Source organism: Zonotrichia albicollis, chromosome 1, assembly GCF_047830755.1.
Source record: "Zonotrichia albicollis isolate bZonAlb1 chromosome 1, bZonAlb1.hap1, whole genome shotgun sequence".
Classification (NCBI taxonomy): Eukaryota; Metazoa; Chordata; class Aves; order Passeriformes; family Passerellidae; genus Zonotrichia; species Zonotrichia albicollis.
Window position 1 is genome coordinate 63,236,104 of NC_133819.1, and position 26,610 is coordinate 63,262,713.

Here is a 26,610-nt window from a genome sequence, read left to right on the forward strand (position 1 = left end):
TAGATTGGAGATAAAACTGTTTTCTCTAATAAAATCAAAGGCTATTCTACCTTATCTCTCAAAGTATCTTCCTTTCCTTCTATTCAGCTCAGGAGTATGTGGTGTTCAAAACCCCTGGTGCTATTTCAGCTTCCTTGCAAGTAAAAATCTCACAATTCCATCAAGGTTTTCAGACTCACAGGGGAAGGAGGATGGGAAATGAATGCTCATGGTCGCTACAAATCTTGGAGGACTGCACTTTCCAAAACTATTTTTTCATACATGTGTTCTGCACATGGCTGCAAGCATCAGTCCACAAAGCTGCATGATGTTAAGAGCAGTTTCATTATTCTTGCAAATTCTGTAACTATTTCTGGCCTGACAATGAAGTTCAGGAAGAACTCCCCTTCTTTCTCCTTATGTATATTCTCCATATTTTATTTTCCAATTACTTTTCTTAACAACATGGCCTAGACTGAACTCAGAGTTGTGCTTTACTTTAAGATGGTCTAATTTTCAACTTGGATTTGTATAAAGTTTGTGAGGAAGCTGTTGGCAATTTTCATTCCAACCAGTTTCTGCAGTAAAAAAAAAAAAAAAAAAAAAAAAAAAAAAAGTAGAACACCAACTAAGCTGGTTTCCTAAGTGCATTTCCAATCCTGCTTTGAATTTTGACTTGTTTTCTCAAGCAACATTGTTGTGCTCCTTGAAAGCACAAGACTTCTATTTTACACCGGGGTAAGATTTAAGAGGCACAGCTCCAAGCTAGAGTAAAAATACTTTCATCCTTTCTCAGGGGTCTGACTCTGCACTGTCCAGCTGTTACTGTGCAATTTAACTCATTCCCCAGATTCAGCTATGAACTCAATTTTCAGCAGCTCCATAGGCAGACCATTTATAGCTCTCAAAAAGGGTTCAACCTATTTTAAAACCTACCAGCTCAACTGTCTCCCATAACAACAAAAACATATTTTCATTTCAGCGCCTGGTCACATAACTGAAGGTGGTTTGAGCTTGAGCTGATTCTAGCTCTAAAATAAAATGTCTTTAAACACTTATAAAATTCTGTTTAGTAGTTTTGTCTAACCACAAAACCCCTATTCACAGGTAATTATGCTCCTTTGAATTCATTGCAAAAAATTGAAGTTCTGGCTACATGCTGGAGTAGATTTAAAGATACAGCATAAAAGCAGTCAAATGTTTTGGCCATCTTCTAAACAGAGGAAAGGAAGAAGCAGGCTTTCACAGATCAACCAATTTATAGAGTTACTGGAAAAAAACAGGGAGGAAATAATCCAAAACTATTTCTAAGCATCTAGAAGGTAACAAAAGGAACCAACATTGATATGGCACTAACCAACAGACACACCAATCAAAATAAAACCCATCAAAGAATAACTGGGTTTACAGATGAGAGAATTCATAGCTATCAATGGTTTGTAGGGCTTTCTGCAGTACCTCACATGTTGTTCTCATAAAAATCACAAGGGAACATGGATGTAAATAAAACTACTAGAAAGCAACTTGATGGAAAATGTTAGCTTGGAATACTACCGCAGTTCAGTGATAAATATGGAGAACTATATTTGGTTTTTTCTTCATGCTCCACATTTCCCTCCAGCCTTCACATTTTAACTCCCTGGTCCCAAAGTTGTCATGAAAATATTCACTCAGGGTTTTGTTCTAGCAGAACAGCAAACAGCAAATAAAAGTGCACTGCTGAAGAACAAATTGTAGTACAGAGGTTCAGCAGCCAAACTCAGACATTAATCAGTCTTGGCTTCTCTTACACACGAAGAACATTTTGCATGTTACACCATGCATTATTGCATGTGCTGGGGAGGGGAGATGTGTGTCAGGGGCAAGAACCTTAGATACACCAGGAGCAGTTATCACAGCTGCATCTAATTCCTGGGGCATGTAATTCCAGTTAGTCACAGCACTTAACAGGGGAGCTCACAGTGGTGATACACTGGAGTAACATTACTGCTGAATAAGTGGCGTTGTTTCTTTTTTTTACTTGCTTTTCTTTTCTCCCACCTTATGATCTCCACAGCATTCCTCTTTAATTTTAGAAGAATATTCCTACATAATCCCATTGCATGATCTTTGGATTGGCCACTATTACTCTGATGCAAGAAGTATTACTGATTCTGCTATGTCTGTGAGAATTAGAAATGAGATGGTACCTTCCTGTCTGGGCATTTAAATCACATTAACTAATCAAGTCCACCTGAGGTTGCACTCTCTCAACCTTCAAGCGCTTAACCGTGCCATTGCTTTTGACATGTATCCCATGAAACCTTATCAAGTTATTTCTAAATCCATATTGGACAGCAGATGAATTCTCTCCTTGCTTTAGCTGTGACCCTGGCCTCCCCAAGCACCTTGCGCCCCATCACTACCCACCTAAAGCCTGAAACATTTGCTCAAAGGCAAGAGTGGTCCTCAGTTGTCATCCTTCCTCACTGTCTGCTTAACAGGTACCTTACCAGCCTTTTCTTTGATGGGACATTCACAAGGTCCACTTGTGCTCCTTTCCTTTGGAGCTCTGAACATGGCTAAAGGTGCCCCTTGCACAAGCAATGCTATTCCATTTGCTACCCAGACACCTGAAGTTAAAAAATGCTGAAGCAGAGGACCACTAATATTGTCTGATGCAGGAGTGAGTGGTTATTTTTCAGTGAGGCTGGGACAGTTTGGCAACATTTGGAAAACCATGCCTTTTGAATAGGTAAGAGCACATGAATTTCCACAGAAGATTCAGCTGCTTGTGAGCAGAGATTCAGAACTACAAAACCTATATCCATCCATCCATCCATCCATCCATCCATCCATCCATCCATCCATCCATCCATCCATCCATCCATCCATCCAAGGAGGCAAAAATCACACTCTATCTACTGGCGCTCAAGAATGCCTCTTTCTAGTGCCTTGCAGAATTCTAATCAAAGAGAGATATGGTGGATCTGCAGCCACCCAGTTATGAAGGGGTGCCACGAAACTTCTTGGAGATGTCCCAGAGGGAAGTAAAAGTAAAGCAGTCTAAGAAACATAAGTAGCCATTATGGAATAAAGGCCACAAAATTTTTGCTCCCACAGAGATGATCAAATACAACTTGTCTGGCAGACAGCAGTGAGGTGTATATTGTATTATGCTATCCTTATGGAAAAAAATCTCTTAGTGCATTATGTGTATGAGCACAGATCTAAGTGATGGTTTGATTAAATGGAGAGGGATACAAGGCCTGATCACTGATATTTATTTCTCCTAATAATGGTGAGTGTACTGACAGTGTGCTAGGTTTCTAACTCTTCAGGGTGACTGAGCAGCTGCAGCAGCTGCCTCTGGCCAGCTCTGTATACTCAGCATGATGCCACATGGTGTGGAATACTCCTTTGGCCAGCTTGGGGCAACTGCCCCAGCTGTGCAGCCTCCCAGCTTCTGTGCCCCTCCAGCCTTCTTGCTGCCAGGGCATGAGGAGTTGAGAAGTACTTGACTTGCTGTAAACACTATTTAACAACAAACAGGAATATCATGTAGTGGTATCAACATGATTCTCATATTAAATCCAAAACACAGCACTATACCAGCTACTAGGAAGAAAATTACCTCTATTCCAGCCAAAACCAGGACAGTTAGGAAGTGAATTTGTTATTCACCTCAGTGCAATAAGCATAGTGCTTAATACAACTAATACAGAGAGAAAAAATTAATAAGACACTTCAGAGGAATTAAAGGAAACGTTCAATAGTTGACTGACACAATTTTCTAGCTTGAAGCAATGTAATTATCTGGTGATAAAAAGAAAGAGAAGAGGAATGAGGAACTGAATATATAATTGAAACTGAATTTCTTACACTATTAAAAATATGTACAGAAAAATTAGAATCCACACTGCAGTTGATAGCAGTGTAATCATGAAGCTGCAGTCACAGTACTGCCCTCAAAACAGCTACTATCTCTTATTCTCAGGTAATTCTACCTTGCTAAGATACTTCTTTTCAAAATGGCTGTTTTCTAATGTATTTTCCAAGTGACAGAAGTCAAGTTGATCCTGAGATGATAATCTCCCCTAATGTTTCAGAAATTGTGATGGACCAAATCAAGAACAGAGAAAAGTCCCCAGATGAGTAATAACTGCCTTGAAAAAATAAAGATCAGAGAAGTTATCAAAAATATAAGGTATTACACGCTCTTCATTTTAGAGAAAAAAGTAACTTTCACACTTAGAATTATTCTGATCCTTTGCAATGCAGCTAAATATGAGTTCCCTACCAGACACATCTGAGTCATGTTCTAGTTTAACTAGAATCTGTAATTTGAGTTATGCAGTTATCAGCATTATCACTTTTACAAGCAAACACAGCAAGAAAATTGAGAAATTCAGATACATAATAACAATAATAGCAGCAAAAATAGCATTTTATCATTAACACATTTCAGAGTGAGAATTTTCAACCCGCTGGACATAAGGAGCATCCAGACTCATATCTGAAATAGCACATGGAAAAAATGGGGGCAAAGGAAAGAAAAAACAATTGGGTAGCATTTAAGTTCTGGACAACGTCTTGGCTCATTTACCATGCCCATGACTCAGCATTACCATAATTTCTTAAAAAAAAAAATCATGTCTAGGTCTGTTTTGACTTTTCTCTATACTGGAAAGAGTGTTTGTGGTAAGCATAATCTAATTGATGGTTATTAAATGATGAGACCATTCAGACAGATGTCTGATTCTCCATGGATATTTTTTCTCCAGGAGAAATAAGAAAGGCCTGCAGCCTTAGCTGTCTTTTCTGAATTTATGGTGGCAGAAATGTCCATCTGGATTAGTGTCATCTGCCCTTCTAGCAAAATATTGGTGCCTGTAAGGCTTTCAGAGATAAATTATCTATGTGAAGGGATGATTCCATGTTGACCTACTGATTGTTTTTTCTATTCAAATAATCTCAAATGAGGATTTTCTCCCAAAAGGCAATTATATTTAAGATCATCATCAAAACCATCCACTAAAAATATAGAAGTACTAAATATTACCATGCTTCATACTCTACAGATTGTCTCTAGAAGTGGTGAAGTCTTCCAAAAAAAGCTAATCTAAAAGGAACTGACACGACAAGTATGTTATTATTGCAGCTGTGATACTTGGGCAGAATCACCAAAGCCATCTTGAGTCAGAGCTGCTGAAGAGGAACTCACTAAAGTGGAGCAGTTTGCAACTAGCAATGGATTTGTCCTCTGCACAAGTATATAAAAAGTGAAATAACATAGCAAATATAGTCAGCCTTCAGAAAAACAAAAAAGAAGAAAAGAAGAATAAGAGTTGTCAAATAACTTGCTCACTGATTCAGCATCTGTTCTTAAACAGATGTTTAAAAAACATCTATACAGACAAAATTCTTTTCCCATATAGAAATGCTACCAACAGATCCACTGCAGTGGATACTGTCATGAACACTCGTGGAAGCACCAAGCCCCCAAGTGCAGCCTGGTGATCCAGTGCACACTGAGGCTCTTGCACAGACCAGCTGTGTCCAGTGCATGTGCTATTTCTTACCCAATGCAAATGCAATAAAATCCATTCATTAATGCGGATAATATTTCATTAAAAGATGAAAGGGTCAGAGTGCATAACATGGATGGTTGTGTGCTACTTTCCTTTTCCTAGCAGAGAAGCATAAGTTACTCTAAGCAAGAAATAACAAATAAAATGCCTGTCCATTTCTGGTAATGCAGGAAAGACCATCAGCTGCTGTCTAGAAGTAATGTGAATATAAAACATAGGAGATTAGCACAAGCTCTTCCTGCTCTGTTTGACTAGTTGCTCTCCATTTCTACTAAGAGATAAAAGAACAAAGGATCTCATAACACAGGATTTTTGAAGGACTACAGGGAGAAAAAAAAAGAAAAAAAGAGAAACAAAATCTATTAATTACAGATTTTCATCAGCCCTGGATTAGAGGCCCCATCTTCTTTGAAGGTTCTATTTCACTGAAAGCAATAAGTACTAGTGCTACAAATAAGAAGAAAGAATGTAAAACTGGGTTAAATTGACAATTACCATTTTCCAAGTAATACTTCTAACTACAGACCAGCTAATGTTCTTTTAATAATTTATCTCTTTGCAGATTGTCTTCCCATAAATACCCAGTTAAACAGAAGTGAGTAAATTAAGGTCTCTGCACCTCCTGTGAAAATGGCATGCTTAAGAACTTGTGCATAGGAATACAAACCTGAAACACAAACCAATGTTTTGATTTTTAAACTTCCTACCCACCAAAAATTACATTTCTGAACCTTTTTTCATGTATCAAAATATCTAAAAAGCCTTCAAGACTAAGACAAATAATTCAACCATGTGAGTTGCTTACACTAAGGAGACTACTTCAACAGCAAGCATTTACATTTGAAAACTTACAATTCCCCATTATGAGATAGTCTATAATAAATGAATAAACTGCTCAAGCTTACTACACTAAACAGCAAACTGAAAAAGCGAGATACAATCTTATTTTATGTCTCCAGCAGCTGACACATCCTATGGAATTCATGGTACATACTGAGAGTAAACAGAGATACTTTGTTTAGCTTTCAGACACATAAGCAAAGGAATACAAGTTCCAATATATTGCTTTGACTTTGTGTTGGTATACCAGGATACATAAATTGAAAGAAATAGGTTTTTCATTTAAATTGATTTACATTGCTGGCTGACTTTCATTCTTACACTGAAAGGAAATATAAATGTTATTTATGCCCACAAAAATGATACAGTAATGAGTTGAATTACTACAGGCATCAATCTTGTATACTTTCCTGTTTTGAGATTCAGATTACAAAAAATAACAAATTCAATTTTTTTGAAATAAATCAAACCATGCCTTCTGATATGATTGCTATCATTATTGCTTATAAATAGCTATTTATATCTAGCAAAATACAATCAATAGCCATGTACCTACTTTATAAAAACAGTTTGGAACTTAAGATGAGACTGGTGAGTGGGTGGGTGGGTGGGAGGGAGGGAGGGAGGGAGGGAGGAAGGAAGGAAGGAAGGAAGTGTCGGAAGGAAGTGTCGGAAGGAAGTGTCGGAAGGAAGTGTCGGAAGGAAGTGTCGGAAGGAAGGAAGGAAGTGTCGGAAGGAAGGAAGGAAGTGTCGGAAGGAAGTGTCGGAAGGAAGGAAGGAAGGAAGGAAGGAAGGAAGGAAGGAAGGAAGGAAGGAAGGAAGGAAGGAATTAAACTAATGGCCTTTAACCTGCAGGCTGAAGGAAGTAAATGAGCAGTGCATAAGGGCAGTCTCAAGAAAGTGGCCTGTGAATTTAATATTTGACCACTAAATCACAGATTATCACTGTTATTAATTCTTTGTATAATTATTCACAATAAGCTTGAGAATGCTGGAGTCACAGAAGTCTTAAAATGGAAAATATTACTATGTGTAAACAATCAGCTACTACTCTTGGTAGTCATTTACCCCAAACTTGATAGAAAGCAGACAAGATCTTCAGTGTAACCACAGTATTACCCTTCCTCACAATCTGAACAGTCATTTATATATGAAAACACATTCAGTGGTCTAACCTAGCATCATTTCCCTTACCAGGCTGAAAAAATCCTTCACTTGAATGTGGCACAGTTCTGCAGAAAATGTACATTTTTATGTACATGCTTTATGTATTAAAGCCATCTGAAAATGCATCTTACCACTGCAGCTGGAACTTGAGGCATTTTTGCAGCTGGGGTTCCTGGACGTGGGTAGAATTGATTAATAAACAAGCTTGGAAACCTGTACAGTTCTACAAGTTTCATAGTTTCTTGAAAATCTTCATCTGTCTCTCCTGGAAATCCACAGATGATGTCTGTAGCAATTGTTATTCCAGGCACTCTGTAAAGGAAGTAGAAAGAAACACTTAACTGAGGACTGGGTTAACTGAGCAAGTAGAAGTCTTGCTCCTTAAAAGCTAGTGTACATAGACATATAACCCTCAACTTTATCTACAGAAATTGAGACCTACAAGGATCTTGGCGGAAAAAAAGATATTAACCCCATTGTTTGGTAATGAGAAATGCATCTGGTGCTCAGCTGAGAGCACAGTAATAGAAGATACTGCAGCAAATACTGGATTAGGATTGTGACAGATGAGTGAAAACATCTGGATCAACTCTTCCTTCAATCAAATTTAGTGGTAATCAGCACACCTTGTTACTTCTTGAATTCTGATTGCTTAATCCATAAAATGCAAACCTTTTGAGACTCAGTCACTAGAAAATGTCAACTATTTAATGTTTTATAAGGCTGCTATCAAAGTAGAATAGGGTATCTGAAAGAGGGGCTGGTATGCCATATCACCTAGCAAATTTAACAAAATTGGCTCAGGAGCCAAAAATACATCTTTAGTCACAACTTAAAAATTAACTCAGTATTCTAAAACATCAGCCTATGCCTTGCTTTAAAAGGAAAACAAAATACTTAAGTTCACATGCACAGGCAGTGAGTTCTCTTGTTGTTTAAGCAATGCCAACATTTCCTAACCGTTCCCCTTGGACTGAATATGCAGATCCCTCACGCACACCAGGTTAAGGCAGCACAGCTGACAGAGACAGCCCACAGGCACAGAAGGACGCACAGGAGAGGGTGAAGTTAGGGAGCTCCAGTTGAAATTGTACCACTACCGCCATCCTGGACATGGTGGGAACATGCCATGAACACTTTCCCCAGTAGACACTGGAGCAGCCATCAAGGCCTGCACCCAGACTGAGCTTTGTGTACAGTGGGAATAATGATAAGCATCTTCTGGAGAGAGGCAGAAACGCATAGTGCTCAGCGCTCCCTCTTGACACAGATGAGACTGCTTCCACAATGCAGAGTTCACCCCACACTGCAAGTAACAATGATAAACTGCAGAAAATATTGGAGAAAATTAAGAATTCCATATAAATATTGGTGGTATCTAACTTGGAACTGGCCCTGTTTCAAGGAGGGGGAGTAGATGAGATGTCTTCCAGAGGTCCCTTCCAATCTAAATAATACTGCAGCTCTTATATAGGCCACAGGCAAGGGAACAGAACAGTTGAAAGAGATTGTTTTAGGGGTGAATGGCATAAAGACAACTGTCACAAGCAAAGTTCACACTCGAGGTTAAGAAGGGGTCTCCAAGACTGTCTCTAACCTAAAGAAATGGATGGAAGGTTTCCCTTCCCCTCATCCGGTTAAGACAATGTAGAACTGTGAATGTCAGTGCATGTAATCCAAATTACGTTTTTAAAGCATTCAAATAGCCAAAGAAAACTATAATTTCTTATTAAACACTACAACACCACAGAAAAAAAATAATGCTGTTATTATAGTGAGTGAAGAAATTTGATTTTGGATAACTGAAAGAAAAAAATTCTGAAAGAAAAACTTCCTGAAACAATGAGTTGTACTGAAAAAGGAAAACCTGTTGGCAAAAGACCCCCAAAAAAGGAAAGCAGAGAATACTGTTCTTATTAATTTTATTAGGTGCAACATTAGACCATAGCTTATACCTACCAGACCAGCCTTCAGACAAATTTTACATGGTAGTAAATATATTTTGTGATTTTTTTTTTTTCCCCCAAGCTTAAGGTTTTTTTCTGCAAGTATTGGCAATGAGCTTATATTAATGCCTTGCCCTCCTTTTAGCATGTGTCTGGACATATAGGTAGTAGCACAGGAATTTATCATCTATTATTAGAATCTTCTCTCACCTTTTCCTTATGAAAAATCCCCAGCAAAGAAACCAAATTCTATCAATTCCTTTTTGAATTCACAAATTCAGACTCCATCATCGGAGCTGAGTTAAAAGATGGCATTTGAACAACAAATTAAAACCACTATAAAATTGAACATTTTCAAGCACCTGATCCAACAACCCTAAGTGGGACGCACAGTCTGGATGTTGCGCAGAAGAGCAGAAATCCCCAGAGCTGATGGCTCAGCACCCTCAGTCACTGCTGCTTTCCCAAGACTGACAAAGATCAAGACATGAACTTCTGCTTGATATCAAGTAACAACGAAATTCCTTATCTTTAAGGACTGAGTGAAGAGAGCAGCACCACACCCTGCAACATGATTTTGTTCATACCACAAATATCTTGTGTAGCAGTAGTAAGCTCATGGAAGAAAGTGCTTTCTTTTTATACATTACTTAATAAACCAATGCCACCTAACATCAGCTGCCATTTCTCAGAACATGAACAGAACATTCACTACATTTGAAAAAAACATCATAATGAAGTTATTTTATCCATTTTAATGACACTATTGGCAGCAGTCGAAGCATTTATTACCAATGGTAGTAGTAATACCACCCTTTATAAAGGCCTGGTTGTTTCTATAGCAACATGAATTATAAGGTCCAATCAAGATAGATACAATAAAATATGCTCTTTTTCTCCATAACACCAGTTGTCATTCAGTTAAAAGGAAATTACATATTTTAAAAATTCATAAACTCTACAAATGTCTGAACTCCATTTGCTGATAAGGTGTTAATTATCTTAGTAATTAGATTTCTTCCTGGATGGAATTATTACACACAAAGAAAAGCCTGGATACAAAAAGAGAATAAGGACCATGGTGTATTCAGCAACAGCAATTAATTACAATTCAATCCAGTGTAACTGCCTAAAATATGACATTGCATAGTGCATTTTTATATCACTGCTGATTATATTGTTTAACAAGCAGTTTAAAAAGGGGAGAAAAGCATGAGATTTCACTCAAAGTCCAAAATGACAAAAATCAAGCTCTTAAAGACTTCTCAAAGCAGTGACAAACAAAAATATGTACAATTAGTTCCACACGTGAAACACAATTTCTTAATGAAAAAAGAGGGGAAAAAGATATCATTATGGAAGAATATAAAACACATACACACTTGAAAATTAAAGTGACCTTTTCTCTGACAGCCTGAAAGAAAGCAGCACAAAACTCTTTATTACTTTGATTCAGATGATGCTTAAAAATTGCTCCATCTATGAAATATGATCCAAAATCACATAAAAACAAGTTCTTGTGCATCAGCCAATACTCTTATTGTTTTACATCAAATGCTGCTTATCTATTCTGAAGCAAACAAAGAAAACACTGCTGAACATCCCCTATAACATTTATTACATGAACTCATTTACAGTTAGCCTAACTATTCAGTTTCCACAAATGGATTTTAGGGTGTAGGATAGAAGCTCTGCAATATGTTGACTCTCAATTGATATGCTTTACAATAAAACTGTGGAATTTCAGAACAAGATGAATTAGAGGAATTATTAAAGCCATGTATAAGATAAAACAGCCCTAATACTTATTTTCTTCCCTATGTCCCTCTATATATATAAATCTCTTCCCTCTACTCAAGCAGACTGATGTTTTGCCATTCTGAAGTAGACCAGCAAATGCAAACCCCATCACCCTGGGAAATTCTGAATACCCAAAAAAGAAGGAAATACTTCACCTTACAGGGAAGACACATCTGTTTTAGTATGATGCTGTAAGGGCCAACACACCCATGAGCAAGTGCTGACAGCACAGGTATCCAAACCTCACAGAAAGGAAGAACAAGATGTGTTTGAAAGAATACCGAAGAAAAGCAACATCTTGCCCTCTACCTGAAGAGGAACCAAATCAGTCTCTGGGGTTAGAGAAAAAAATCAGACCTGAGGAACTGACTGATGCCTAGAAGTCAAGTCATGGACAAGCGACTTAGAAAGAAGATAAAAGGGATAAAAGCTGACAAAAATAAAACAGTAAGACCACTCCCCCCCCCCATCACCACCCCCACAGAGCAATGCTTCTCAGAAAAGCAGCAGCAAAATTGTAAAAATGTTTAGGATTCACTTGTTACATGGACCATTTCATGTGTTTTAGCTACATAAAACATTCCCTTTAGCAATAACCATTACAAACCAAATCCACATTCCGGGAAGAAATTATGTAAATCAGCTAAAATTGTCACCTTTAGCTACTCACATGACCACTTGAAATTCTTTTGCATGATCACATATTCTTCCCACTTCCATTTCAGCAATTAACACTTAAATCCAGAAATTACTTAAAGCCACCAACTTGCTCTTAAGCAAGACCAGCTATCTCTACCCCTTACAGTTTAACAAAATACTGAATTTTAGATTAAAAAATAATGGATTAGAATAAATAGCAATATGAATGAAAAGAAAACACTGTAGTCTTACAGAAGGGTATGAGAACACCCTGTGTAATCTATAGTAATTAAAGTAAAAACAAAAAGTGTGATGACCTAGCAACTTCTTGATTCATCAATTAGAAATTTGCACTTAAAAAATGTTAGGAAAAAACCAGAATTTTTATGAAAATAAAACTAGTCTACCCTGAAATGTTATTTCAGCATCATACATTATTTTATATTTTAGAGTGCTTCTGCAGTACAAGCCTATTCAGAGAACATGAAATGGGGTTAATGGATGAAATAATTTGAAGGTATCTGAGTTGGCATTTCAAGTGTATTTACAGAGCCTAACAGGCATCTCAATGTGCCATTTTGTGTTGGAGCTGAAGGATGTGTTTGCATCTTTCCAGTGACCACACACAGTCTTCCAGAAGCCCTTTTCACCCCCTCTTTCTCTTTTCTCCATCAGGCCTAGTCTTGTGGGATTTCTGACTTCAACTTTAATGGCACACTGAGGAGTCACACCAACTGGAGCTAGCACAAGAGAAACAGACTGCTCAGCTGGAAGCACCGTCTAGGAACAACAGGAAACTTCATCCTGCTTCTCTCTTGGCTAGATGGAGATTAACCTGAGGATTAAGCCATGGAAAAATCCCCACACTTTGAGAAAGGAATTCAGCCTGTTTCTGTTCTGAAATCCCCCAGTGCCCCCCCCCCCCTCTCTCTCTCTCTCTCTCTCTCTATATGGATTATGAATGCAGCACAGGACAATATACTCCTAAGTTAAGTGTCTGGAGTTGGGGGACTAAACCTGAACATAATTTATGCATTTCTTCATCCTCTCCCATTTATGATTTACCCTAAATTACACAATGGATGAACAGGCATCTAATAAATGGATATCCACTGAAAATGTTTTTCTTAGTAATCTTTTCCACATGCGTTTAAAAGTAGTTCAGGATGTGTGAGTTCAGAACCTCTGTGTCAGAAAAACAAGTTCTTTTGAATCCTCATGTCAACTGCTGAACTGATTTACACATGGAGTAAAACTGGAAAGTACCTTGGTTTAATGACAACAGGTATGTCATAAACACTTCTGTGTAAAGTCTCTTAAATGATAACATATTGGCCTTATGGCCAGATATAAACTATACTTTGGTAAAACACCTTATTAAAATGCAGCTATATATATATCATGAACATTATTATTCAGGAGAATTTATATAGGAATTATATAAGAAATTATCTTATTTCAAATGTCAATATGTTCTCTATTAATGTGCAAGACAATTCCAGTTTGTCTCACAAATCAGTTCTGCTTCACCTCAGTTTGGCTAAATTAAAGCAAAAAAGGTAACTAGGTTGATACTGCATATGAAAGTATTTAAGTGGCTTCATTTATAAGCCAACACACTTTTTACTCAACTATTGAGGCAACAAATACTATCAGATATTTAATAAATCTATTCTGTTTATATGTGTATAAAGCATAATTTTAATACTTTTTTTTAAACCTATTTTCACAGCTTGGATCATATCTGCCTGAAATTGATGCCCAAGACACAACAAACCAGAAAAAAAAATGTAGTGCCATATTGTTTATATGCTTGCTTTGATTAAAAAACAATAAAACAGAGAAATGAAAGCCAGACACGACCACAGAGAAAACCTCACATATTTTTTCAGAGTATTCTTGCAAATTTCCCTGAAGGAAGGTATGTACACCTGGGAAAATGGCTGGCAAGACCATTAAATCCTACCAGTTAATTTGGAGGTGGATCATAGTGAAACACTTCAAACTTCACAGGTAGCAGAAACTACACAGTAAGTCCAGCCTTACAGCTACAGAGTCAGGGGATGTATCCAGCTTTTTTCATTCCACACCTGCCAGAGCACTCAAAGCCACTCCCTTTGGTGATTCCATGGGGAACACATTACACCTGAGCTTTGTGATCTGCAGCAGTGTCCAACAGATTTACAAGTGCAGCTTAATATGTTGGGCTTGAATTTGGGGTAGTTTGTGGTTTTGATGTAAGTCACCTTAAACGGGCTGTAGAATTGTATCTGTGATTAAGAAGCACAACCCAACAGCTCTCAGAGTTTAACTGAGAGCGAGAACAGGTATTTTTTAATGACTGCTCTTTTCCCAACCCACCTCCTGCCCCCAGAAGACTTCTTTCAGAAAATGGGGTGAATGACACCTGGAGGCAGCAAGCAGACCTGATTTCCACAACTCAGCTTTCAGATTTCCACAGCTCAGAAGGTAAAGGTGTGAGGACTCTGTGTGAGTAGGCACTGGGCTGTCCTCGTTACCAGGGAATAGTGACCTAGATAAAAAGCATATCTCATAATTAGCATGGCTCACTGCCTGAGGATGAAAGGGTACACATGGTTTTACTCTCTTCAAACAATTATCGTGAAGGTTGCCTGTGTTCCTACTAGATGCAGCCCAAATGGTTTAGGAGAAGCATTATAATACTCCCCATTATCAATTTTCCTTAAAAAAAACCAACCCCAAAATACCCAAACCAAAAACCAAACAGTTAAGGCTTGGACCAACTTAATTCAACTATAAGGTGTTCTTCTCTCCCCATAAACAATAAACATTTTATAGAACTTCATTACAGATTTATAACTTCAGATCATTATTGTTTTGTGATTAAAAAATGAGCGACTTAAGACAAAAAGCTCAACACCCTTAAACTTCATTTCCATTCAATCTCTAATAAATACCATCTGCTGTGTACTTTAGGGATATAATACCCGTCAAAAACTCAGCCGTATTATGAGAACCGGCACCAAGTTGATCTGAAATGCGTATTTGAACAGATGTGTTTAAATTACATCTCTCCGTCTATCCACACACATAAATTCAGAATAAGCATGTGTTGATTTAAAATGCATAAAAAAGGGATTTGGAGATGCATCAAAAGTGAACAGCATCTCAATGGATCAAGGCTCGCATTACTAAAGGTCATCCCTAAAAATAAAGTTTGAATTTATTAAGGGTTGCACCAGGGAACTGTTCTTGGGAACTGACTTAATGTTTGCTGCTCTAAAGCAGCCATTGAAAATTACACTAATTTTCTATGACCCTTCACATTTTAACATTAGAGCTGTCAGGCATGGTCAGAAATAATAGGATCTCAGCCATGAGTAGCAGAGAATATGATATACTTTTTTTCAGTCTGACACAATGCTTATCACCAGTACTAAATGTCTTGGGCTCTGAGGACCCATCCACGTCTGTTTCAGCGACAGTCATTTAGCTCTTCACTCTGACACAGAAATCAGGCATACAAAACAAAATGATTAGCATGCCTTTTTGGCATGATGAAACTAAATTAAAAAATTGCAAGCAGGGCTCCATTAACAAATGCTAATTTAAAAAAAAATATTTCTGAACGTGTCTTTTCACCAGTCTATAATCTACAGTCCTGCAATGTTTCAGGGATCTTGAAGATAAGACATACTGGTCCAGAGGTCCATCTAAGCCAGCAATCTAGTCCTAGCAGTGGGCATCAGAAGTAGCCCAGGGAAGCATTTTGGATGTTGAGCCCCCCCCAGTATCCCTTTGTCCTTCCAACTGGGTTTTATCAGAAAGATATTTCTGTAACTAACAGCTTCTGATGGATTTCTTTTCTATTAACTTGTCAACAAGTCTCTCCTTGAATCTAAACTCCTCCATAGCAAAACCATTTGAAACAAAAAAATATCCAGTGAGCCTTCCATGTGCTAATTCCATCTGACGTCCCCTAATTGTTATGCTGGGAGAGACCAGTAACAACTCTGTTCACCTTCTCAGTGCTCTTCATGATTTTACTGACCTCTGTTCTAGTCCCTCTCAATTAGCATTTTCCAGACTGAAGAGTCCTTAATTTCCTTTGTGTGAAGATCTGCCACACCTCTGATAATCTCTGTTAGTCTTTACAGTAACGTTGCTCATTGTAACCGATCCTTTTTAAGAGGGGCACTGACAGTATGTAACAATACAAGCATAGCAAGATAAAAATCTCTTAAAATAGTTCTAGAATTTAGATAAATGTTCTGCTTTTAATAGTTTTCTTTCAGGTTTGGTTAATTTGTTTTCTAGTAAACAGGTAGCAAAAAGTAATGGACCTTACACAGGGTAAGGGACAAGACAGGAAAGTTTTCAAAAAATAAATAAACTAGAAGTGAAAACAAAAAGGTCAAGCATATTTCAAAGACAGGACAAAGTCAGTAATGTGGTGGTAAAGGGGAACTGAAGAAGTCAAAGGAGGAGTAATAGTAGGACAAGTTGCAAGACTTTAACAGAGAATGTAAGATTTCTGTCTGAAGCAAAACCAAGAACCAATCAAGATTTAAAAAAAATGAGGAAATAAAATTGCCAACAGGACAGACGTTTTATTCCAAGGTGTTGGTTCAAGATCATTTACATTAACAACTTCTGCAGCACAGGGAAAGAGCAGAGAATGGCAAGACATACATTAAAACAAAGAAGGTTTTGAAAAACACATGCACAGTTTGAAAGAGTTCCCCCCAAACAGCTGATAGATTTAAAAGAGACACAATTCTTTCACATCACAACCTATACGAACAAACTGACTGGATCTTTTTTCTGTCTTACAACTTTGTGAGAAATCATCACACAAAAAGTTCTCCAGTTGCAAACATCAACATGGAAAGGATCAACACTGAAGGAAATAGCAGTTAAAAACATAGGCATGACGTGCATTAAATTTAATGTAACCCCCATTCCATTTTCAAAGTACCTAATGAAACAGAACTTTTCCCACACCAGCTGATCACTCAAAACACAGCAGCTTCTTTGCTACACCCTTATCAACTGAGTACTTGCAGAACGTGTTATAATTAAACCTGAGAGTCACAGTTTTAACAGAGCAGCAGGGAGGTTGTCTGGGGCAAGGCTTTAGCAGCCATAAACAGTTTTCCTGAATATTAGCTAGAGGCATTTAAATCACAGTTCATGTACTCTAAATAAACAATGCTACAATTTTACACCAGACAGTTTTTGATGTACATTCCTATACATTCTTAAATGTGAATTTTTCAGAGCCAGCATCTCTCAAGTATCAAGTATCTAGTAGGTCAAAACCCTTTACTGTCACCTCTCTAAAACTTTCTTTTTTCCTCTTAGAAAGCAATGTATATACAGGAAAGGGGTTGCACAGGGAACTACTACTCCTATCAGCAGCACAAAAAGCAAATTTGAATAATGATAAAATATTTCTCAAAGTGTAGTATTTAGCTCAAAATTCCAATAACATCCTCCCTACTCCACAAAGATTGAAAGCTGCTAGCATGTAACTTCAAAGTTTTCATTTTTATTTCATGATCCATTGGCAAATGTGACTATATGGTCTTAACACTTCAGACCAAAGTGTGACACGGTGATTGGGATGTACTCAGAACACACCACCTATATAGCTTCAGAATTATATTTTCAGAGGTAACACTTCACACTCACAAGCAATGCTATTTCCTTATTAAGCCAAAACCCATGAGCTTAACTTCAAAGAAATCCAGTGTGCTTTACTAATTAAAGTGTGATAAGATAAAGTTAATTATATTTCAATATAATCATACTTCAATCAGCATAATGCAATATAACTTGGATCACTGGGAAACAGAGAATTTACCTTGCAAGAATAAATTTAAAGAAATTATGAAGTAAATATTTCAAAGGGCATGTATAAAGAATTGTTCATTCATTCATTCATTAAAAAATATAATCAAAACAATATTCAAAAAGAACTGGGCATGACTGTTAAGGTAATGGGCATCAGTGGAGTGACAGTACACAACAAACACCATCTGCAGGTCGCTGTCTCATCCCATTCATGACATTCTCTGATAACAATCTGAATTTAAAGAAATCACACCAGAAATAATATCCATTTTTATGAGCCAGGACAGTTCACTTGGCTAACTGGAAGGTAGCAGAATGGCTGTGAGAAGGGTCTGTTTTGTTCTCAGGTATACCCAAACAGCAGGTGAGTTCAGAATACAAGAGATTATACGGGATTGGTCCATAAAAATAAAATATTATTTCATGTGTCAGTTACTAAGACACAATTTAAAGCTAAATATTATGGCTTCTCTTCCAAGTGGAGAAATGGGCTTAGTCTGCTATGTTGCTTGAGGACACTAGGCAGAAAAAGCAAAATCACCAGGAAATCAGCTCTAAAACAGTTACCAGTTCCCAGTTAACCTCTCAGTTAACAGTTCCTGAACAGTTTTCTAACAGTACCTAGTTAACCTCTTAGAAGAATGGCCTCAACCAGCCAGGTTCTTACACACTTCATGTTTGTATAGTTTTGGCAGCAGCTTCCTTTGCCTAGAATTGCCAGTAATTTAAGAACATTTCTTTGTAAAAGACAGAATCAGTTTAGAATATTGGGGTTAACTGAAATAATTAATGCATGCATTCCTTCAAAAGTTTTGAAGGACATTCAGATTCATATATGCACACCAAACAACACATAGGGGACATCAGAGGCAAAGTCAGGAGAAAAGATGGTATTTTAAATGTAGACTGTTAGCTTGCCAATGACAAAGTTAAAACAATACAAAATCAATGGACACTGTTGCCTCAGGGAAGCTCTTATCCATTTCTCTCTGTTCAGTTCAGTGAACTACTTCACTTTCAGTGTGTCACCAAGTTGCAGATACCTTAATACTGACAATTAGGATAGCTTACCATAACATTATTAGTGTTTATTGTCACAGTAAAAAGCTTTAAATAAAATAAAGGACTGCTAAATGTGTAGAAGTTTAGGGGCCTTTCTTTTTGAGCATTCTGACAGGCTGTACACAGCCACAAATCTTAATCCATTCAAGCAATCCATTCACTTTGCTGTCTAAGGGTAGGGTTACTAAGTGGGAAATTTTAAAAAAATTCAGAAAAACATAAAAGGAATACTGCATGTCAATATGAGAAGAGGTATTACTAAGTAATAATAACAAAGCTATTAATGAAGTCCAAATAAAATCCAGAACTTTGGAAAAGATAATGAAACCACAACTATTACAACAAAAGGCTGGAAGGTGGTCACCTGAAATATTTTGGCCTTGCATTTGTCAGATGTCCTCTGTTATACTGAGAAACACACACCATGTAAATGTGCTTCTACATTGTAAAGTAGTAACATAGCCAGAAAATGAAGTTCTCAGAGTTAAAAAACTCATACTGTGGAGAAATAATTAAGAAAATTTGATGTTGTGAGCAGTTACCTGATTTGACCTGCCCGTGCCTGAAAGTTAAAAGAGAATTAGCACAAAACTAAAATATGCTGTTATCACTGAAGAATCATCAAAGATAAAATTAAAAGTATGTTTTATGAAGAATTCAAAGATATGACAGCATACCAATTATGGCAACTAAAGATCTTTGGCATCATTGAACCATTAACATTGGATAGGTAATGTATGAAAATTGTATTTAGGGAATAAGGTTTCAGTAAATTTAATAGCAGTAGAAGATGAATAAAGATGTAACTGAGATGAGTAACTTCTGTCTCATATATGAATATATGTAATTAGGTAACAGACAGGATCAGTACCAATTGGATTTAGCAATGTGATTCAAAGCACAGGAGTAATATCTAAATGTGGTGGTAAAGGGGACGTCCCCTAATTGTTATGGGACATAACATATTAAGGGAATTGTTTTTTTTCTGTCTTGACATGGTAAGACAGAAAGGCCTGGCACATGAAGTCCCAGAACCCAAACAGAGTCTATGAAGATTGCACAATTAGTAAATTGGGCAGGACACTTACCATTGAAAACTAAATAAGAATCAGGATGGAGCAAGGCAACTGCTCAGGAACTAGCATCAGTCCCCAGAGAGTTGGTAAAAGTTAAAAAAGCAATACTTAAGAAGGAAATGGAAGAGAATTGAAAGCCTTCAAAAGCATCATTATGAAAGGACATTGGTGATGTCATCAGATGGGAATATTAAATCGAATAGTTCTGATAAAGGAAAAAACTGAAAACTTTTGTCACTAAAGAGATGAGTATAGAAACAGAGATCTTGATAGGAAGACTGACAGCCATGAAAAAAAAAATGCTTTTCCTGAGGTTCCCAACATTCTAATCAGAAAATCATATTACAATTTGCCGGGGAAGAGACCTCCCCAAAAGCCAACAAATTTCTGGAGCAGGCTAAAATTGCAGAATTAAATCAAATCAATACAGAGGGAACTGAAAAAATGTCTCAAATGAATAAAACAAGGTGGTTATAACTACTCAATTTTGCAAGCCGAACACAAGTTTGAATGTAATCATTACCATGAACTCCTTCTGCTAAAGCCCACTTAAATGTAATGAATAATTTTATAAACTACTCAAAGTACGATACAGAGGGAGTAGAATATAAAAATTGAATTGAATCAATTCAGTGGAAACAGCAGTGTGTGCATTCAGACTGTATCACTGAAACCAATTTTATCAAATCACACAATGTTCCACAATAGCCTTTGGGCATCAGTTAAAGAACCTGGAAAACCTGTCAAATGCCTGCCAGGCTCAACAGTGCCCTTTTGGCCCTGCAATACCAGCACAAAATATGAAGAGTTCTTAGGCAGCAAGATCCACAAGGCTGGTGCAAAAACTAAATTCCCAAGCTGAAATCCAATGTCTGGGTGTAACGTGTTGGGCCTAACACAGACACTGGCTTTTCAACCTTAAGAAAACAGAAGGCATGGTATAAAAGGAACTCTGAAGTAGCAAATTAGGATCATTAAGGATGAAACAGGCTGTATCTCAAACAATTTAAACTCATTCATTATGGAGAGAATATTGTGCAACTGATAGAAAACTACCATCTATGTAACAGCATTCTGAAAATCCTTATTCCATGTGGGTGGGAATTTCAGACATGTTTAAAGTAGGTAGAAAAACACAGAATAACTTCAGAAATTATTTATTGATTTAACCTTTGAGTCCATTAATGAAAAATATTTCATCCTCTGTGATCTATTGCAAGTCTTTGTAATTCACAACACCTCCTTTCCTTCTGTGTCAGTGCCAGCATTGAAGTTCTAGGAATTTCAGTAGGTTGGATTTTCTTATCAGCTGAGTAGAAGACATAGTAGTTAGCATTTCTCTAAAGGTTTTGAGAGGATTCTGCCTTATCAGGAAAAAAAAATTTGAAAACATTCATTACATTTTACAGTTCTCATTTTCTTCTAGAACATACCCCATTTTTCAGCCTAATAGGTTTAAATGCTAGTATTTCTCCCTTTAGGGAAAAACTGAACCCTGAAAACAGTAACAATAAAAAAATTTCTTTGGCATCTAGCTTGCTGTTAATAAAAAATAACAGAGAAGAAATATTCTAAGGAGAAGGCAAAGACCAGTTATCTACCTATAGACCAGAGAAGATGAGTCACCTACATGTCATCACAAGGTGGTGTAAGCAAGCACTGAACTATGATGTTTTATGTCAGCAGTATCCAAAGAAATATCTTTCAGGCCCACATCTGTCAGCCAGTAGTTCATGCAGTAACAGGAGCAGCCCAGACCTCCTCAGAGTGCCCCGATTTGATCTAAGCAAGGAACACAGCTAAATGGAAGGACTAAATGTGCAGACAGCATACCCCAAAGTAAAATCTGTTACGGGGAAGTAAATAACCTCTCTTCCTCAGAGGGACTCCTGCAGTCACTGCAAACAATCCAAGAGTATGGAAAATCCAAAGATGGGCACATTGTGTCTCTAAATGAACCAAGACTGAAGGAGAGCTATGGCAAATGCAGCTTTTTGCTGGGCACAGGAGCACTTAGCAAACATGTCAGTGGTTTCAAATGTCCACTTCACATACAAAAAATACAAAGATATGATGCAGAGTGTAGTTGTGTGAGGTTTAACTGAAGGAGCTATTAAAGAAGCAGCAGATGAACCCTATTCATGACTTTGTAACATTCCTCTCATCTACTGTGAGAGCCTGAGGTATCTGTCAACCTGCCTGAACTCTTCATCACCGGATACAAGATCTTCATGGATTGCTCTTTAGGGCTCTTCCCTAACATACAGAAGGTGAAATGAAGGCAGGATACAAAATAAGCATCTGCAAAGGAAAGCAGGAGGTTTAAGGAGAAAAGTAAGGCACATTGGCTTTCCTAAAATAGCTGAATGTTGGATGTCTCCTTGGAGAAGGACTTCAGAAGAACTGCATGGGCTACCCTTGCCTTTATAGAAAACAAAAGGAGAATCAGTGATGAGAGCTCAAATCCCTTTTTCCCTTCCAGCTAAAACACACGCTACCTTCACAGACAAGGATGGTAGTGAACTCCCAAAAGATAATGCAAGGCCTAAAATCCATTGTATGTGTGCAAAAGTAAATAGAAAGATGCAAGACTTTAAAATCCCGTCCTCCAGAATCACAGCTAATAATTCCAGAACAAACTTGTTTTGGCGATAAAGGTAAATTTGCATTAACTGTGGCAGCCTACAGGGTGCAACAATGGCATCTCAGTATAACCGTGGGCTATGAGCACTTATCAAACTTGCAAAGGCACAACTTCCCACAGCAAAACCACTTCTTTGGGCCTGCTTTGGGTTTCAGAGCTTGGCAGAAAGCTGCACAAGGAGAGCACACACCTTGAGGCTGTGCCTCACCATTGCCTTCATTGCCTTTCTGTGGAGGTAATGCAGGTGCAACTGGAGTAATTGAGAATTTGCACTGTGATTTTCTTGACAAAACTGAATTTAGGATTTAAATACTTGGAAGAATGCCATTGGGAGTTTCTGGCTCAGGGCTCAATTATCAGAAAGATAAGGTATTTAGATGCAATATGCTTTTCCCCTTATAAAAAAGTAATAAAATAAAAGTAAATACAATAAAGTCATTTTATTTATTTATGAAGGAAGTCCATCATAAAATTTAGAAAATCCAAAACCAACATTCTGGTAAATAGGAAAAGTCACATTTATACCAGGTTATTAAATGCATTCTTGTTTCAAGGGGAAAAAAACCTAGCAGATCAGAGGAAAAATCTCAGGATAGAAGTTTAAAAAGAAAGGATAAATTAATACCAAGAATTCATCAAAAGTATTAAAAGATGATTTAAACTGGATGTGAAACAGGCTTTTGTGACAGAGTTAAAAAGCGAAAGGAGAATGCTCAAAGTTAACTTCTGGATGCTCCAGAAGTCTAATGGAAGGAACAATTAATTTTTGTGCAAAGTCTATGCAGGGGATGGGAATATATCCCATAGAGATGCTTACTGCAAAAAGAGAATTTAAAATCCCCCGCCACTGTCGTACTAACATAATCACTGTTTCAATGCACATTTAGTTCAATCAACAAAACAATTTCTTGTTCTTAAGAATTATTTGAACATTTGCCTTAAGAAAAAAATATGTTTATTTGCATTATTAATGAAAACACAGAAATATTATCCCATCACTTAATGTCATAATTACTGTACTTCACTTAAATGCTGTCAAGTAAAAGCTGTATTTTGTGAAAACATACGTTAAGAGACAGACTTCAGCTTCTTCTATTCTTGTAATGATGAAAAATCTCAAAATACCTCACAAATTTGCATTCTGTAGAAAATATAGCTAAATTATCTAAGGTAACCAGCAGCAGCAAAGCATGTTATGACTTACTGCCATTAACTCTATATGATATTTAAGACATAAACAACGCAGGACTGTAAATCTTAACAAAATCACGTCTGATCTTTTATATAAAATTTTAACATTTTTGAAAACAAAATCCAGACAACTAGGACATTCTTTTTGTACAACACTCTAAAATACTCTAGCAAAGCACGAACTGTTCTGTTCACTATGTTATGATAAATGGCACTAAGGACTCCCTTTTCCCACAGAAAGGTGTATTGGTTTGTGTGTGACGGTGTTCACAGGGGTCTTAGGATGAGGGACGAGATGAGGATCTGACTCCACCATGTTTCAGAAGGCTAGATTTATTATTTTATTATATATATTATATTAAAACTATACTAAAAGAATAGAAGAAAGGATTTCATCAGAAGGCTAGCTAAGAATAGAAAAAGAAGGAATGATAACAAAAGCTTCTGTCTCAGAGAGAGAGTCCGAGCCAGCTGACTGTGACTGGCCATTAATTAGAAACATCCACATGAGACCAATCACAGGTCCACCTGTTGCATTCCACAGCAGCAGATAATCAATGTTTACATTTTGTTCCTGAGGCCTCTCAGCTTCTCAGGAGAAAAAAATCCTAAGGAAAGGATTTTTCAGAAAATATCATGGCTACAGGTTGTGTGGCAAGGTTGTGGTAGTGAGGGAGCCTGCAGGGGTAGAATATGCTACGTGGAAAAATACTTCCTTAGTCACAGCTGGGAATCCAGCTGGCTGCCTTGGCCATTTCTAGGAACGAGCACGTGAGTCAGTAACTCCCCAAAGCTGAAGTCAGCAATGTGGGAGCAGTTGTCTCACAACAGTGGAAAAATTGTGCCAGTCTGCTGTTCAAACCTGAGCCCTACAGTCTGTCTGTCTGTCTGCCTCTCACTCTGCAGAGTCTGGGACAACAGATTTCCCTTCACCAAGCACAGTAGCTAAACATCAGCTGTGGGGCACAGACACACACACACACACACACACACACACACACATTCAGCAGCAGCTCTATGATCACACAACCCATTTTTCAGATGTGCGTACCATTGTGTAGTAAGTTGGAGGCTTATGTTTTGTTGAGAAGTTTGTCTCAACAAAAATCCTTCAAGGCAGATAAAAGCTCAGAGAGATCAGTATTTTTCTGTAATGCAAAGCTTTTTGTAGAGGACTGGTTCAAATTTGTTGGGGTTTGAGATGTTCAAAAGGTATTACCCCAGAGCTGACTGCAAGTCTGTATGGAGCTGGGTTCTGATCTCAGAGTTGCCTCTCCTGCTGAGGGCCAAGGCTTCTCCAGAGGCCAACCACGGAGGCATCTGACCCAGCAAACCATAAGATAATTCATTTCTATGGCCTCTGGGTTTTGCTAATAAATATTTTCTCCAGATTCAAGACAAAATGGCTGACAATCAGCCACTCTAGCTTTCTCTTCTCCTATGGGAAAGGTGTTTGGACATACTGGCATTTTCCAGCTTGAACTAGCATCTGAATTACAATTTTCCAGTAGGTGGATTGAGAAGAATTTACACTGCCTCTTGTGCCTTTACATATAACTATACTTGCAATACTGTCCTCCTGTTATCCTGAAGCAATTTAACAGCTGTACTTTGTCAATTACTCCTACTAAACAAAATGACAGCTCAACATAATGATGAGGAGCAAAATAGAAAGACAAAATAATTATAAGTGCATGAGATAAGTGGTTCAGCTGTGGAAAATAAACATTCATCTGTTATAGTCAGATATTTGTCTTATGCACAAACCTTTTAAGGTTTCAGGTCTGTGACTATTTTGCCATGTAATATTAAGTATACAACTATAAACTACATTCTTACTAAAAAAGAGGTGTATCATCAACTTCTGAATACTTTACACAGACCAACATAAGATGCACATGAACAAAATTTGGGCTGAACCAAAGTAATGTGTACCACTGTTCCCAAATAAATATATAGACAAAACCTCTGGGTAGAAGAATTATCATGCTTCTTGAATGCAAAAGTTTTGACTGGACTTTTAAAGAGGTTTAAAGGGTTTTGTATATTTCTGTTTCCTAGTTTTCTTCATTTAAGCAGTTTGTTTTTAAAAAAATAACCACTAAAAGTACCGAACAGTTACAGAAATATTGGCTTTTTCATTTCTTCATTCTTTTCAACTGATTTTCCCTGAAAGTTCGACAAATGTAGATTCAATCAGCACTTATCAGCTGGCCAGCTACCACCTTCATCAAAAACTCCTTTGTGTCGCATTGTCCTATGTGATCAGAATAACATGGCTTACAAAATGAATTCATTACTTGGTACTATGGCAAAAATGTGAAAAAAATACAGACTGAAATGAACAAATACTTTTCTGAAACATATCAAATGTGAAAATTTAATGCCATCAGAATTTTATGATGCATATCTGAGCACTATAAGGTGTACACATATTTATATCTGTACTAATCTGCTATCACAAATACTTATACATCTTAATATATGTTTGGATATGCTTAAAAGCTCAGGAGCAAATTAAAACTGAGAATTACATGCCAAGCTAATCTGCTATTAAGCAAATTGATATTAATTACAGTTATTGTTTTAAAAACAAATTAGACTTCCCTCCCCAGGTTGTGTTTAAAGAAAGTGGATCACAATCAAAATAAGTACTCAGGAAAAAGCCAAAGTAATTTTAGCTATTTTGCTTTAAAACACTAGAGAAATACCCCAATAAGTACAAACAAGAATTTAAACTCATAAATATTAAATGCTTTAAAACTTATTTCCACTACTGCATTCCTTCCTTATATCCTTACTACAGATTTAGTATCATTACTTCCAAAGAACAGATTCACATGCCTTCAGGGGAAAAG

General features: G+C 37.2%; 1 protein-coding gene across 2 annotated transcripts in view; it reads right to left on the minus strand.

Annotated features, from left to right (window-relative positions):
* The window catches only part of CDKAL1 (CDKAL1 threonylcarbamoyladenosine tRNA methylthiotransferase), a 381,082-nt gene that overhangs the window by 96,496 nt on the left and 257,976 nt on the right, over positions 1-26,610 (minus strand). For both annotated transcript variants that reach the window (XM_005481774.4, XM_005481775.3), the window contains exon 12: positions 7,688-7,868. In XM_005481774.4, coding sequence (XP_005481831.2) covers positions 7,688-7,868 — 181 coding nt within the window. The remainder of the gene's footprint in view (positions 1-7,687; positions 7,869-26,610) is intronic.